General features: G+C 42.7%; 3 protein-coding genes across 18 annotated transcripts; 2 read left to right on the forward strand and 1 right to left on the reverse strand.

The window, feature by feature from the left end:
- The first annotated feature begins 842 nt into the window (after positions 1-842).
- On the forward strand, positions 843-7,486 carry LOC110970374 (uncharacterized). Of its 14 annotated transcripts, none has more exons than XM_051943257.1 (7): positions 843-991; positions 1,767-2,935; positions 2,984-3,259; positions 3,367-3,554; positions 3,629-3,708; positions 6,821-6,904; positions 7,075-7,486. In XM_051943257.1, the coding sequence occupies exons 3-7, from the start codon at positions 3,128-3,130 to the stop codon at positions 7,278-7,280; spliced, it is 690 nt and encodes a 229-aa protein (XP_051799217.1). In that variant the 5' UTR covers positions 843-991; positions 1,767-2,935; positions 2,984-3,127; the 3' UTR covers positions 7,281-7,486. The 14 variants fall into 14 exon arrangements, with proteins under 14 accessions (XP_051799217.1, XP_051799216.1, XP_051799215.1 ...); XM_051943256.1 differs by lacking the exon at positions 843-991 and adding an exon at positions 1,093-1,166; XM_051943255.1 differs by lacking the exon at positions 843-991 and adding an exon at positions 1,170-1,266 and having other exon boundaries at positions 1,717-2,935.
- Positions 3,715-6,814, reverse strand: LOC110970375 (uncharacterized). 3 transcript variants are annotated; one of them, XM_051943192.1, is made up of 10 exons: positions 6,451-6,814; positions 6,287-6,348; positions 6,003-6,235; positions 5,836-5,944; positions 5,687-5,795; positions 5,184-5,646; positions 4,864-5,125; positions 4,664-4,772; positions 4,115-4,212; positions 3,715-3,936 (listed from the first exon to the last, which is right to left on the reverse strand). In XM_051943192.1, the coding sequence occupies exons 1-10, from the start codon at positions 6,658-6,660 to the stop codon at positions 3,843-3,845; spliced, it is 1,749 nt and encodes a 582-aa protein (XP_051799152.1). In that variant the 5' UTR covers positions 6,661-6,814; the 3' UTR covers positions 3,715-3,842. The 3 variants fall into 3 exon arrangements, 1 of the variants encoding a protein (XP_051799152.1); XR_007939419.1 differs by lacking the exons at positions 5,184-5,646; positions 5,687-5,795; positions 5,836-5,944; ... (1 more) ...; positions 6,287-6,348; positions 6,451-6,814 and having other exon boundaries at positions 3,929-4,274; positions 4,308-4,685; positions 5,017-5,056; positions 5,097-5,136; XR_007939418.1 differs by lacking the exons at positions 5,184-5,646; positions 5,687-5,795; positions 5,836-5,944; ... (1 more) ...; positions 6,287-6,348; positions 6,451-6,814 and having other exon boundaries at positions 3,929-4,274; positions 4,308-4,685; positions 5,017-5,130.
- Positions 7,487-8,819: 1,333 nt separating the features above from the next.
- Positions 8,820-15,247, forward strand: f7l (coagulation factor VII, like). The gene is made up of 8 exons (XM_022220648.2): positions 8,820-8,980; positions 12,777-12,949; positions 13,040-13,064; positions 13,133-13,246; positions 13,322-13,462; positions 13,863-13,951; positions 14,136-14,256; positions 14,385-15,247. The coding sequence occupies exons 1-8, from the start codon at positions 8,893-8,895 to the stop codon at positions 14,930-14,932; spliced, it is 1,299 nt and encodes a 432-aa protein (XP_022076340.2). The 5' UTR covers positions 8,820-8,892; the 3' UTR covers positions 14,933-15,247.
- Positions 15,248-15,650: the final 403 nt, after the last annotated feature.

Here is a 15,650-nt window from a genome sequence, read left to right on the forward strand (position 1 = left end):
GAAACGCTGATAAAACGTTCTCAGGGAAACGCTGATAAAAGGTTCTCAGAGATACGCTGATAAAACGTTCTCAGGGAAACGCTGATAAAACGTTCTCAGTGAAACGCTGATAAAAGGTTCTCAGAGAAACGCTGATAAAACGTTCTCAGAGAAACGCTGATAAAACGTTCTCAAGGAAACGCTGAGAAAAGGTTCTCAGAGAAACGCTGAGAAAAGGTTCTCAGAGAAACGCTGAGAAAAGGTTCTCAGAGAAACGCTGATAAAACGTTCTCAGAGAAATGCTGATAAAAGGTTCTCAGAGAAACACTAAGGGAACATTCTCAGAGAAACGCTGACGGAGCGTTCTCAGAGAAACGCTGATAAAAGGTTCTCAAAGAAACGCTGATAAAAGGTTCTCAGGGAAACGCTGATAAAACGTTCTCAGGGAAACGCTGATAAAACGTTCTCAGAGATACGCTGATAAAACTTTCTCAGGGAAACGCTGATAAAACGTTCTCAGAGAAGCGCTGATGAAACGTTCCCAGTGAAACGCTGATAAAAGGTTCTCAGAGAAATGCTGATAAAACGTTCTCAGAGAAACGCTGATAAAACGTTCTCAAGGAAACGCTGAGAAAAGGTTCTCAGAGAAACGCTGATAAAACGTTCTCAGAGAAACGCTGATAAAACGTTCTCAGGGAAACGCTGATAAAATGTTCTCAGAGAAACGCTGATAAAACGTTCTCAGTGAAGCGCTCATAAAAGGTTCTCAGAGAAACGCTGATAAAACGTTCTCAGAGAAACGCTGATAAAAGGTTCTCAGAGAAACGCTGATAAAAGGTTCTCAGAGAAACGCTGATAAAAGGTTCTCAGAGAAACGCTGATAAAAGGTTCTCAGGGAAACGCTGATAAAACGTTCTCAGGGAAACGCTGATAAAACGTTCTCAGGGAAACGCTGATAAAAGGTTCTCAGAGATACGCTGATAAAACGTTCTCAGGGAAACGCTGATAAAACGTTCTCAGAGATACGCTGATAAAACGTTCTCAGGGAAACGCTGATAAAACGTTCTCAGAGAAGCGCTGATAAAACGTTCTCAGTGAAACGCTGATAAAAGTTTCTCAGAGAAACGCTGATAAAACGTTCTCAGGGAAACGCTGATAAAAGGTTCTCAGAGAAACGCTGATAAAAGGTTCTCAGGGAAACGCTGATAAAACGTTCTCAGGGAAACGCTGATAAAACGTTCTCAGGGAAACGCTGATAAAAGGTTCTCAGAGAAACGCTGATAAAACGTTCTCAGGGAAACGCTGATAAAAGGTTCTCAGAGATACGCTGATAAAACGTTCTCAGGGAAACGCTGATAAAACGTTCTCAGAGAAGCGCTGATAAAACGTTCTCAGTGAAACGCTGAGAAAAGTTTCTCAGAGAAACGCTGATAAAACGTTCTCAGGGAAACGCTGATAAAAGGTTCTCAGAGAAACGCTGATAAAAGGTTCTCAGGGAAACGCTGATAAAAGGTTCTCAGAGAAACGCTGATAAAACGTTCTCAGGGAAACGCTGATGGAGCGTTCTCAGAGAAACGCTGATAAAAGGTTCTCAGAGAAATGCTGATAAAACGTTCTCAGGGAAACGCTGATAAAACGTTCTCAGAGAAACGCTGATAAAACGTTCTCAGGGAAACGCTGATGGAGCGTTCTCAGAGAAACGCTGATAAAACGTTCTCAGGGAAACGCTGATAAAAGGTTCTCAGAGAAACGCTGATAAAACGTTCTCAGAGAAACGCTGATAAAAGGTTCTCAGAGAAACGCTGATAAAACGTTCTCAGAGAAACGCTGATAAAACGTTCTCAGGGAAACGCTGATAAAACGTTCTCAGGGAAACGCTGATAAAACGTTCTCAGAGAAACGCTGATAAAACGTTCTCAGGGAAACGCTGATAAAACGTTCTCAGGGAAACGCTGATAAAACGTTCTCAGGGAAACGCTGATAAAACGTTCTCAGGGAAACGCTGATAAAACGTTCTCAGGGAAACGCTGATAAAACGTTCTCAGGGAAACGCTGATAAAACGTTCTCAGAGAAACGCTGATAAAACGTTCACAGAGAAACGCTGATAAAACGTTCTCAGGGAAACGCTGATAAAACGTTCTCAGAGAAACGCTGATAAAACGTTTTCAGAGAAACGTTGTTGCAACGTTCTCAGAGAAATGTTGCTGTAGTTTTCTCAGAGAAATGTTTCAGTAATGTTCTTATACAAACATAGAGGGAACGTTCTCAGGGACACGTTGCTCTAATGTTGTCATGGAAATGCTCAGGGAATGTTCTTAAAGAAACACTGATGTAACGTTCCTCATAGAAACATTGCCGTAACGTTCCGCATAACGTTCTAACGTTTCATAGAAACGTTGATGTAACGTTCTGCTATGTCAGATCCTGGTGTTTTTACAGAAACGGTGTTCTAACGTTCTGTTATCTTAGATCCTGGTGTTTTTACAGAAACGGTGTTCTAACGTTCTGTTATCTTAGATCCTGATGTTTTTATAGAAACGGTGTTCTAACGTTCTATTATCTTAGATCCTGGTGTTTTTATAGAAATGGTGTTCTAACGTTATGCTATCTTAGATCCAGGTGTTTTTATAGAAACGGTGTTCTAACGTTATGCTATCTTAGATCCAGGTGTTTTTATAGAAACGGTGTTCTAACGTTCTGTTATCTCAGATCTTGATGTTTGCAGAGGAACGTTGTTCTAACGTTCTATTATCTTAGATCCAGGTGTTTTTATAGAAATGGTGTTCTAACGTTATGCTATCTTAGATCCTGGTGTTTTTATAGAAACGGTGTTCTAACGTTCTGTTATCTTAGATCCTGGTGTTTTTACAGAAACGGTGTTCTAACGTTCTGTTATCTTAGATCCTGATGTTTTTATAGAAACGGTGTTCTAACGTTCTATTATCTTAGATCCTGGTGTTTTTATAGAAATGGTGTTCTCACGTTATGCTATCTTAGATCCAGGTGTTTTTATAGAAACGGTGTTCTAACGTTATGCTATCTTAGATCCAGGTGTTTTTATAGAAATGGTGTTCTAACGTTATGCTATCTTAGATCCTGGTGTTTTTATAGAAACGGTGTTCTAACGTTCTGTTATCGCAGATCTTGATGTTCGCAGAGGAACGTTCGCGGTTGAAGCTGAGCTCTTCATTCCCTGACAGTCAGCTGGACGCCATCGGCTGCCTTCCCATGATCCTCCCCTTCGTCCTGCTGTCGACTTCAGCCAATGAGGAGCGAGCTGTGAGTGACTCATCATCCTGAAACTTCCTGAAACACCTGTGTGACCTCTGACCTCACCACTCTGACCTCTGAACTCACCTGACTGACCTGTAACTCACCTGTTGCAGGTGTCGGCGGCAGTGGACTTCGTGAAGCTCACCCATCCTCACCCCAGGGTTCCTGATTACGTGTCCATTTACAGCCGGGCGCTGTACGCCGTGGTGGGCGGAGCCAGCGTCCGCCAGCAGGCCGAGCGCGCTCTGAAGGCACTGGACACCTGGGACACCTGCCAGAGCTTCATGAGGAAGGCGGCCAGGTGAGACGTCCACAGGTGAAGGTTCTGAGTCTAGAACCAGGACGTGTTAGTAACTGTTGCTGTTTGTGTTGGAGGTTCCCCGGTTCCTCTGAGGACAGGATGAAGGTCCATCAAGACGCCGTGAACCACCTCGGTCTCGCCTGCTACACTAAAGGTCTGGAGAAACCTTCTGTAGATCCACCAGAACGACAGCACCAGCTGGACCTCTGGTTCTAGTTCTACAAGATGTTCCACCTTCATTCAGGAAGCTTGTTTAGTTCTGACTGAAAGACTCTGAGATGTTTACCTTCAGCACAAACCATCATAGTCCATCATATTACCTGTAGAACACCTATAGAACATCTGTAGAACACCTGTAACCTGTAGAACATCTGTAGAACATCTGTAACCTGTAGAACATCTGTAGAACATCTGTAGAACACCTGTAACCTGTAGAACATCTGTAGAACATCTGTAGAACACCTGTAACCTGTAGAACATCTGTAGAACACCTGTAACCTGTAAAACATCTGTAGAACATCTGTAACCTGTAGAACATCTGTAAAACACCTGTAGAACACCTGTAACCTGTAGAACATCTGTAGAACACCTGTAGAACACCTGTAACCTGTAAAACATCTGTAGAACATCTGTAGAACACCTGTAACCTGTAGAACATCTGTAGAACACCTGTAGAACATCTGTAGAACACCTGTAACCTGTAGAACACCTGTAGAACACCTGTAGAACATCTGTAGAACATCTGTAGAACACCTGTAACCTGTAGAACATCTGTAGAACATCTGTAACCTGTAGAACATCTGTAGAACACCTGTAGAACACCTGTAACCTGTAGAACATCTGTAGAACATCTGTAGAACACCTGTAACCTGTAGAACATCTGTAGAACATCTGTAGAACACCTGTAACCTGTAGAACACCTGTAGAACATCTGTAGAACACCTGTAACCTGTAGAACATCTGTAGAACATCTGTAACCTGTAGAACATCTGTAGAACACCTGTAGAACACCTGTAACCTGTAGAACATCTGTAGAACATCTGTAGAACACCTGTAACCTGTAGAACATCTGTAGAACATCTGTAGAACACCTGTAACCTGTAGAACACCTGTAGAACATCTGTAGAACACCTGTAACCTGTAGAACATCTGTAGAACATCTGTAACCTGTAGAACATCTGTAGAACATCTGTAGAACACCTGTAACCTGTAGAACATCTGTAGAACATCTGTAGAACACCTGTAACCTGTAGAACATCTGTAGAACACCTGTAGAACATCTGTAGAACACCTGTAACCTGTAGAACACCTGTAGAACACCTGTAGAACACCTGTAACCTGTAGAACACCTGTAGAACATCTGTAGAACACCTGTAACCTGTAGAACATCTGTAGAACACCTGTAGAACACCTGTAACCTGTAGAACACCTGTAGAACATCTGTAGAACATCTGTAGAACACCTGTAGAACACCTGTAACCTGTAGAACATCTGTAGAACACCTGTAGAACACCTGTAACCTGTAGAACATTTGTAGAACACCTGTAACCTGTAGAACACCTGTAGAACATCTGTAGAACACATGTAGAACACCTGTAACCTGTAGAACATTTGTAGAACACCTGTAACCTGTAGAACACCTGTAGAACATCTGTAGAACACCTGTAACCTGTAGAACATCTGTAGAACATCTGTAGAACACCTGTAGAACATCTGTAGAACACCTGTAACCTGTAGAACATCTGTAGAACATCTGTAGAACACCTGTAGAACATCTGTAGAACACCTGTAACCTGTAGAACATCTGTAGAACACCTGTAGAACATCTGTAGAACACCTGTAACCTGTAGAACATCTGTAGAACATCTGTAGAACACCTGTAGAACATCTGTAGAACACCTGTAACCTGTAGAACATCTGTAGAACACCTGTAGAACATCTGTAGAACACCTGTAACCTGTAGAACATCTGTAGAACATCTGTAGAACACCTGTAGAACATCTGTAGAACACCTGTAACCTGTAGAACATCTGTAGAACATCTGTAGAACACCTGTAACCTGTAGAACACCTGTAGAACATCTGTAGAACACCTGTAACCTGTAGAACATCTGTAGAACATCTGTAGAACACCTGTAACCTGTAGAACATCTGTAGAACATCTGTAACCTGTAGAACATCTGTAGAACACCTGTAGAACACCTGTAACCTGTAAAACATCTGTAGAACATCTGTAGAACACCTGTAACCTGAAGAACATCTGTAGAACATCTGTAGAACACCTGTAACCTGTAGAACATCTGTAGAACATCTGTAGAACACCTGTAACCTGTAGAACACCTGTAGAACATCTGTAGAACACCTGTAACCTGTAGAACATCTGTAGAACATCTGTCGAACACCTGTAACCTGTAGAACACCTGTAGAACATCTGTAGAACACCTGTAACCTGTAGAACACCTGTAGAACATCTGTAGAACATCTGTAGAACACCTGTAACCTGTAGAACATCTGTAGAACACCTGTAGAACACCTGTAACCTGTAGAACACCTGTAGAACATCTGTAGAACACCTGTAACCTGTAGAACACCTGTAGAACACCTGTAGAACATCTGTAGAACACCTGTAACCTGTAGAACATCTGTAGAACACCTGTAGAACACCTGTAACCTGTAGAACACCTATAGAACATCTGTAGAACATCTGTAGAACACCTGTAGAACACCTGTAACCTGTAGAACATCTGTAGAACACCTGTAGAACACCTGTAACCTGTAGAACATTTGTAGAACACCTGTAACCTGTAGAACACCTGTAGAACATCTGTAGAACACATGTAACGTGTAGAACATCTGTAGAACATCTGTAGAACACCTGTAGAACATCTGTAGAACACCTGTAACCTGTAGAACATCTGTAGAACATCTGTAGAACACCTGTAGAACATCTGTAGAACACCTGTAACCTGTAGAACATCTGTAGAACATCTGTAGAACACCTGTAGAACATCTGTAGAACACCTGTAACCTGTAGAACATCTGTAGAACATCTGTAGAACACCTGTAACTGTGTAACTGAAGAAGACTCTTGGATGAAGATGAAACATCTTCAGGAACCAAAAACAAAAGTTCAGATACTTTTTTACTGATGATCTGAGGACTAGAATAATTAATGTTCTAACAGTTCTGTCCTGTTTATTGATTTATTTTAATCTTCTAACAGATTATTGATTTATTTTTATGTTCTGTTTTTTAATGTTCTAACAGGAGCTCTGTCCAGTTTGTTCTATTTGGCCCATGAGTTCCACGATGACCTCAGAGGAGGAATTCTGACCAACACCAACTGTGGAGGTTCGTTCTGTTGCTCTTCTACTGTAACTGTACTGTTGGTAGTACTGTAACCTCTACTGTTAGTAGTACTTTTACTGCAGTACTTTGTGTGTTTTCTCCAGGGGAGAACTGTAACCGGGGGGCTGGAGTTAGTAGTACTTCTACTGCAGTACTTTGTGTGTTTTCTCCAGGGGAGAACTGTAACCGGGGGGCTGGAGTTAGTAGTACTTCTACTGCAGTACTTTGTGTGTTTTCTCCAGGGGAGAACTGTAACCGGGGGGCGGCTCTCGGAGCTCTTCTCGGGGCCTCCGGGCCTGAATCTGTTCCTCAGCAGTGGAAGGAGGAGCTGAAAGATGGACAGGACTTCATCCCTGACCTCCTGAAGCAGCTGCAGTGAGGCAGTGTCGCCCCCTGGAGAACCGGAGGGGAACTACAACTGTTTACAATCCCTCAGCTTTGATTCCACGTCTCTGTTTGATGGTTATTGATGACGTCATATGAACTATTAAACAAGAATAAATTATACATATTTATTATTGTGCCTTTATTTGACCTGTTTGAAGCACGAGCAGCCTTTAAAGAACAATAAAAACATAAAGTGGATGGATTCTCTGAGTGTTTTTTCAGGGCTAACCCGTTAAAGTCATTACTCGCATGTACGTTTGGGACAGGTTTTGGTTTTTAATTAATCAGAAACTCTCAGGTTTTACTGGAAATCGTTTGGTAGACATCAGGTGGCAGTGACTTTAGGAGTGGAAATAGCTAATAATAATAATAATAGCAACAATAATAATCATAATAATAGATAATAATGATAACAATAATAGTAATAATGGATAGTAATGATAATATTCCATCCATCCATCCATTTTCTTCCGCTTATCCGGGGCCGGGTTGTTCCAGACGTCCCCCCCCCAGCAACGCTTTCCAGCTCTTCTTGGGGGATCCCGAGGCGTTCCCAGGCCAGACGATAATATTAATCATAATAAAAATAGTGGTAAAGGATAATAATGATAATAGATCGTAATTATTATTATTATCTACAATCATTATTATTAAAGATAACAATAATGATTATAGACGCTGTAAGAGTTAATGAGTTCATAAGATGTTTGCTGACAGCTCAGAAACGTGTAATAAACAGTTTTTAAAGTTAAACGTGTACTAAGCATGTTTTTAAAGTTAAACATGTAACAATCATGCTTCTAAAGTAAAGCATGTACTAAGCGTGTTTACAAAGTAACGCGTGTTTATAAGGTTAAGTGTGTACTCAGCATGATTATAAACTAAAGCGTGTACTAAGCGTGTGTATAAAGCAAAGCATGTTTATAAAGTAAAACTTGTACTAAGCGTGTTTAAAGTTAAGTGTGTTTACAAAGTTAAACATGTTTATCAAGTTCAATGTGTTTATAAAGCAAAGCATGTTTATAAAGTAAAGCGTGTACTAAGCGTGTTTATAAAGTTCAATGTGTTTATAAAGTAAAGCGTGTTTTTAAAATAAAGCATGTACTACACGTGTTTATAAACTTAAGCGTGTTTAAGAAGTAAAGCATGTACTAAGCATGTTTATAAAGTTAATGTGTTTATAAAGTAAAGCGTGTACTAAGCGTGTTTATAAAGTTAATGTGTTTATAAAGCAAAGCATGTTTATAAAGTAAAGCGTGTACTAAGCGTGTTTATAAAGTTCAATGTGTTTATAAAGTAAAGCGTGTTTTTAAAATAAAGCATGTACTACACATGTTTATAAACTTAAGCGTGTTTAAGAAGTAAAGCATGTACTGAGCATGTTTATAAAGTTAATGTGTTTATAAAGTAAAGCGTGTACTAAGCGTGTTTATAAAGTTAATGTGTTTACAAAGTAAAGTGTGTTCATAAACTTAAACATGTTTATAAAGTTAATGTGTTTACAAAGTAAAGCATGTTTTCAAAGTAAAGCGTGTACTAAGCATGTTCCAGGCTGACAGCAGCTCCGTGTTTGCTCCGCTCTCCGACCTTTGATCAGAACAAACATGGCGTCGGTCAGCAGAGGACTGAAGCGTCTTGTCTTCTTACTGCTCATTGAGGTTTTCATCCCAGAATGCACCGGGACTCCTGGAGGTCAGTCCTGCTTCTTCTGTTTTCACCATCCATAGTTCTCAGCAGAACGTCAGCGTATAACCAGCCGTAGGTTCAGGTCAGGTTATCCTCAGAGGTTCCCGGTAGTCAGAACCTCACATTCTGGTTCTTCAACATGTTCTCCATCAGGTTGTCGTTCTCAGATCACATGACTGACCTCACAAATCTCCAGGTGAGGCTGGTTCTAAAACTGACTGCTGAGGAACGTTAGAACGGCTCTACAAGTGCACAATAGGTGGTGACTATGTGTTCTGATCACAGAAACCTGCCCTATAGAACCTCTTTCAGGAGCTGTTGTTGTAGAACCTCCTTCAGGAACCATCATTATAGAACCCCTTTCAGGAACCATCCTTGTAGAACCTTTTTCAGGAACCATAACTGGAGAACCTCTTTCAGGAACCCTCCTTGCAGAACCTCTTCAGGGTGGAGAACAGATTAGGGCTGATGATGGAACTGATCCCAGAAACGTTCTTGGTACCTCGGCTTCCACCAGTGAGAACTTGCCTGGTGGTGAACACAGGTTCTTAGACCCAACCCGGTCTCACAAGGATTCGTGAAACTGTCACGTAAATTAATCTATGGTTTCGTGCACCAACACGATTTTCTCATGTTTTTCGTGTTGCTCACAACGAAATTCAAACCAATGTATTTCAAGCGGAGGATATTTCGTGCCACTCAGAACGTATTTCAAACAGATGTGCTACAACCGGAAAAACTACTGCAGCGACGGGTTTGATTTTATTTTCATATCTGAATCTTAATCACACCCAGCGGTGTAGTCTACGTGATACGCAGGTGTACGCCGTATACCCACTATAAATGTTCCAAATTTCCGTATACCCACTTAAAAATGCACAAAGATACGTATACCCAGGGGTGTAAACACGCAGGTATACGCCTTATACTCACTAGAAAAGGTCCTGAATTTCCATATAACCACTTAAAAATGTGCAAACACATGTATTAGTATGTTTTTTGATATAACGTTCACTTTCCTGTTCATAAATTTGTCTTCTCTGTGTCAGGAAGCGGTGAAGCTGGATGGGGGGGGGGGGGGGGGGGGTGTCTGGCTGAGAACAGGGCTCACTAAAGGCCGACCGCGGTCCGGATCCGGACCCAGACGCCGTCTATACGGGTGTAAATCTGACAGGTCGCTTCTATTTTACCGGTGCAGGGTGCAGCTTTCCCGTGTTTATCATTGGTCTATCGGCTCAGAAACGCACAGACCAATTATGTACGAGTTCAGGCATCCCACGTGACGCTGCTCAGCCAATGACATCACTGAATCACATCACAGCTCTGCCTTCAAAAAGCAGCTGAGAGATGAGGGACAGAGAGGACAGTAGTGATGGAAGTTCGGCTCTTTTCAGAGAGCTTTTGGCACTGCTTCCAAAGAAAAGCCGGTTCTTTCGGCTCCCAAACGGCTCCTAATTTATTATTCTTTGTAGCCTCATGTTTTTGCCTAACCTGGCAAATATGAATCATTTGTGTTTTGACAAACTCTTTTTCATTCAGTGTTTTTATGAGAAGCCTTATAATTGACTCATTTTGTACATTTGCTCTGTTACAAAAACAGGTATTCTTGCTTTTGTTTAATATTTCAATAAAACTTTTTTGCACAAAAAACAAATGAACAAAACTCTGCACATGAACCCACAGAACCAGAACAGAACCAGAACCAGACTCAGTATTCAAACAGTATAAATGTCCTCAGAGCAGGCTGACATTCAGAAAAATCAGATGGCTGAGCTTGGATGGGCTGATACCATTTCTTCTTTCAGTGAATATCTGCCGTGTTTCTGAGAAGATTCTCTCAGATGGAAGAAGTTGTCTCTCCTCCATCACCTTCACCAGGTGGGGCAGACTGAGGCCTTGTCCTGCTCCAGCTCAGTGGGTCGTCTGCTGGTTGGATGAGGGCTTCCTCTAGATATGATCCTCCATTCCCACATCAGCTGTAGGATTTCTCCTGAATCATCTCCTGTAGCTCTTCCATCAAAGAGCCTGTGGTCACATGCTGACCATGTTTGGCTCAGCAAACAGCTGTAAGGCAGCTTTCTGAACTATGAACATAATCCAAACCAAATATTGTTCCAGACTCACCAATGAGCTCCTCTAAATATGTCTGAGAACAGCTCTGACACCATTCAGGCCATGATTGAAAACACTGGCAGGACAAGCAGCAGCTCAGCTCTCCCATTAAGCAGCAGAGATATTAGGGATAGAAGACAGAAAACAATGTGAAAGTGTTCAAATGTTTACATTTATGAGATTTATGTATTGTTAAAGATGTGTAGAAGTTGGTTCAGGTTGTTCAGCCACTTTTTTAAAGTTCTGCACTTTATTTTAAGATATACAGTTACATAAAAAGTTATTTATTAATAAATGTCTAAATGTTTTTGAACCGTACTGAATTTATTTGACGGTCAGTTTTGATTCCATGCAGACCCTAATGTAACTACCAGGTTACATCAGCATATATCACACTAATTCAGACATTATGATGTTCTGGACCTTTGCTTTCATACATTTTCTTTGACAACCCAGTCTCATAGCCAAATGTGAAATACCTACGTTTGTCCACAGAACAAAACGTAACGGTCTCACAATAAAGGTCTGAAAATTGTAAAATGTTTACCTTTTTTTCTCCCTATTATTTTCTATTGGCCTGATGACGGGTAACGTGACTGCTTGCTGCGTGCCTTACAGTGTGAGAACATCAACCAAAGTGCATAAAGTCATAGAACAGGGTGTGCTGAATGCTCTGGGATCAAGTCTGCAGTGAAAACACCTTTGAAGGGGTCAAGGGTCCGTAAATCTGAAGACTTCAAATGAAGGAGACATTTTGTGCAACAAGTATCATAAAAGTCATTCCCAGTGGAATTCAAGTCTGATATTGTGTGGGACTATTCAGAGCAGTCACATGAAGCACTGTACCTGTTTTCAAGGGTCTAGCCCCACGGGAACCCGTTTTATTCAGCAGTGAGGCCTGCTAGTAGTGAAGAAGCCTGAGGCCTTCAAACATGTAAAAAAACATTCCTGCTCGGTCATTTTTGGGTCTAGTGACACCAAATCGGACACGCTCCTACTAGACCACCCCCTGACCTTGCATATTTTTTTTCAGAGAGTTTACTCAAAAGGGGACGTTATGTCAATAAAACATACTGATACATGTGTTTGCACATTTTTAAGTGGTTATATGGAAACTCAGGACCTTTTCTAGTGGGTATAAGGTGTATACCTGCGTGTTTACACCCCTGGGTATACGTATCTTTGCACATTTTTAAGTGGGTATACAGAAATTTGGAACATTTATAGTGGGTATACGGCGTACACCTGCGTATCACGTAGACTACACCGCTGGGTGTGATTAAGATTCAGATATGAAAATAAAATCAAACCCGACGTTGCAGTAGTTTTTCCGGTTGTAGCACATCTGTTTGAAATACGTTCTGAGTGGCACGAAATAACTTCCGCTTGAAATACATTGGTTTGAATTTCGTTGTTTGCAGCACGAAAAACATGAGAAAATCGTGTTGGTGCGCACGAAACCATAGATTAATTTACGTGACAGTTTCACGAATCCTTGTGAGACCGGGTTGCTATACCACAGTTCTTCCTGTGGAACCTTAGAATAAATATCTAGAACCTCCCAGCAGCCAGTTAGAAATGAAGGTGAAACATCTTCAGGAACCTCTAGAGTTCAGGGTTCCATCAGAAGGTCTCTAACATTGATGTGAATCAGTCTGAGTGCAGGTGTTTAAGCCCCGCCCTGTTCCAGGTACAGGTGAGGTGTTCCTGGACAGACCTGAGGCCGACGTCTTCTTGCGTCGCAGCCGCCGGGCCAACTTCCTGCTGGAGGAGCTGAGGCAGGGGAACCTGGAGCGTGAGTGCATGGAGGAGAAATGTTCCTACGAGGAGGCCAAGGAGATCTTTGCTCTGCCCCAACAGCTGGTCAGTGGAAACTCACCCCAACCCGGGTTCTCTCTCGGTTCTCCACTTGTTCTCCACTTGTACACTAACATGTGTTCTCTCTGTGCTCAGGAGAACTTCTGGAGAACCTACACAGGTACGTTTGGTTTGATAAGTCCCTGACGAGGGACGTCCGGGTGTTTGATGTTCTACTTCCTGTTCCAGCTGCAGATCGCTGCCTGTCGTCTCCCTGTCAGAACGGAGCCACCTGCACCCGCCACCTCAGCACCTACATCTGCAAGTGTCCACCTGGTTTCCATGGATACAACTGTGACAAAGGTAGGAGCCATGGCAACCAAACCCTCACCACAACCACATTCGACCGCTGAAGCTGAAGCTTGTTTGTGTTTCCAGTCCGCCTGACCTCCAATGGCTGTCGCTATAGAAACGGCGGCTGTGAACATTTCTGCAGAGAGTTTCCGGATCGTTCTCACCTCTGCTTCTGTGCTCCGGGATACGGACTGGACCAGGACAACAGCACCTGTAGACCGCAAGGTGTGAGAGGCTCACCATAGCAACCACCTTAGACCCCATAACAACCAGCTGGAATACATAGAAACAAACCTAGACATTATAGCAACCAGCTAGACACCATCGAAACCACCTAGACACCATACAAACCACCCTAGATACCATAGCAACTACCCAGACACCATAACACCCATCCAGACAAAATAGCAACCAGTTAGAATCCATAGCAACCAGCTAGAATCCATAGCAACCACTGTAGACACCATAGCAGCCACCCTAGACACCCTAGGAACCACCCAAACACCATAGCACCAAACCTAAACACCATAGCAACCATCTGAGGACCTCAAAGAAACACTGTGCATTAAAACGTGTTCCACAGTTGTAAACCTTCTGATCTGTTTGGTTCTCATGTTTCTATCAGATCCTGTTGTCTGTGGAAAACCTCTGGTTCATTTCGCCCCCAGGGTAGTTAATGGACAGATCTGCCCCAAAGGACACTGTCCATGGCAGGTAGGTCTGTTCAAGAACCTGAGTCTGTTAAAGAGCCAGAGTCCATTAAAGAACCTGAGTCTGTTATAGAACCCCATTGATTGATTGTTGATCATTTATTGTTGATCATTTGACTATTGATTGATTATTTATTGATTACTGACTGATTGTTGATAATTTATCGATTGATTATTGATCCGTTCAGGCTCTGCTGACGGAACACGACAGGTTCACCTGTGGAGCCATCGTTCTATCAGATCAGTGGATTCTAACGGCAGCACACTGTGTTTGGCACAAACCTATCGCCATCTTCCATGTCACCGCAGGTAAGACTCACCTGTTGACCTGAAACTCACCTGTTGACCTGAGACTTTGAGAAAATAAACCAGGATTAAGTAAATAAACATGGATTAAATTAACCAGATCTATGTTCCCTGTGTTCCTACCTGTGCAGGTGAACACGACCTGAAGGAGGATGAGAAGACAGAGCAGCAGCGGCGGGTTCTGAAGGTTCTGGTCCAGAACGGCTACAACCACTCCAGCTCTGACAGCGACCTGGCGCTGCTCAAGCTGCACCGGCCATTCAAACTGGGTCGCCACGTGGTTCCCATCTGCCTCCCCGCCCGGAACAGCACCTTTAGCCGGACGCTGGCCACCGTCCGCCACTCCACTGTGTCGGGCTGGGGCCGTCTGGCCCAGCTGGGCCCGGCGGCACGGTTCCTGCAGCGCCTGGTTCTGCCAAGAGTTCCTCTGCAGGAGTGCCGTCTCCACACCAAGCTCAACATCACCAGGAACATGCTCTGCGCCGGGCAGCGGAGCGGCGGCCAGGATGCCTGCGAGGGCGACAGCGGCGGCCCGCTGGTGACCCGCTACAAGAAGACCTGGTTCCTGACGGGCGTGGTCAGCTGGGGGAAGGGATGCGCCAATGAGAACATGTACGGCGTCTACGCCAAGGTCGGAAACTTCCTGGACTGGATCGACAACGTCATGGCAACGGGCTGAAACACAAGAAGAACCAAAGTTACTGTCCACCAAAGATCCTGATTAAACTGATATCCTCCTCTGAATCTGTTCTGTTTGGTTCCACAACGGAACTCTAGATTCACTGAAATTATACCTTTAAAATAGTTTAGCTCTATCTATCTATCTATCTGGAAAGGTGAGGGGGCGGGGGTCGCTTGTATATGTGAGGGGGCGGGGCTTGTGTCTATAAGCCAGCGACTGTAACGTGATTCTGGTGTTTTGTGATGTTCTGTGGCTCCATGTTCTGAAATGTTCTTCTTCTGACAGTAAACTTTTGGTTCTTCTCACAATCTGCACATTGGTTCTACATTTGTTCTGTGAAGTTTAAGAGTCGATGTTCTGATTTAAGTTTCTGGTTTCTATAAACTCCAACGTGACGTGAGGCCCTGAACGCATCTCAAACTGATTAATTTACTTCATCTAATGATTATATGACGTGTTCTTTCTGATTTAATCCACACACACACGTTGTCATATTATTATGAGTTCACATTCGTTTGAAACATTTTTAAAACCGCTGATTAGGAAAATTAGCTTTCTCTCTACTATCAATGGTATTTTTTAATTAATTAAAAATCCACATTAGGGTTAGTAGGGTTAGTAGAGTTAGTATGGTTAGTAGGATTAGTAGGATTAGTTGGTGTAGGGTTTCCTTCACTCTTTATTTTTATTTCGAGTGACCATCATGGTTTGTAGG

This window comes from Acanthochromis polyacanthus, chromosome 22, assembly GCF_021347895.1.
Source record: "Acanthochromis polyacanthus isolate Apoly-LR-REF ecotype Palm Island chromosome 22, KAUST_Apoly_ChrSc, whole genome shotgun sequence".
In the NCBI taxonomy this organism is placed as follows: domain Eukaryota; kingdom Metazoa; phylum Chordata; class Actinopteri; family Pomacentridae; genus Acanthochromis; species Acanthochromis polyacanthus.

Coding starts and splice junctions, on each gene's coding strand:
- LOC110970374 (XM_051943257.1), top strand. CDS start 3,128: ATGTTCGCAGAGGAACGTTCGCGGTTGAAGCTGAGCTCTTCATTCCCT. Junction 3,260..3,366: donor CAGCCAATGAGGAGCGAGCT/GTGAGTGACTCA, acceptor CACCTGTTGCAG/GTGTCGGCGGCAGTGGACTT. Junction 6,905..7,074: donor GACCAACACCAACTGTGGAG/GTTCGTTCTGTT, acceptor TGTTTTCTCCAG/GGGAGAACTGTAACCGGGGG.
- LOC110970375 (XM_051943192.1), bottom strand. CDS start 6,660: ATGTTTCATCTTCATCCAAGAGTCTTCTTCAGTTACACAGTTACAGGT. Junction 4,213..4,663: donor GTTCTACAGATGTTCTACAG/GTGTTCTACAGG, acceptor GGTGTTCTACAG/ATGTTCTACAGGTTACAGGT. Junction 3,937..4,114: donor AGATGTTCTACAGGTTACAG/GTGTTCTACAGG, acceptor TACAGGTTACAG/ATGTTCTACAGATGTTCTAC.
- f7l (XM_022220648.2), top strand. CDS start 8,893: ATGGCGTCGGTCAGCAGAGGACTGAAGCGTCTTGTCTTCTTACTGCTC. Junction 8,981..12,776: donor ATGCACCGGGACTCCTGGAG/GTCAGTCCTGCT, acceptor GCCCTGTTCCAG/GTACAGGTGAGGTGTTCCTG. Junction 13,463..13,862: donor CAGCACCTGTAGACCGCAAG/GTGTGAGAGGCT, acceptor TGTTTCTATCAG/ATCCTGTTGTCTGTGGAAAA.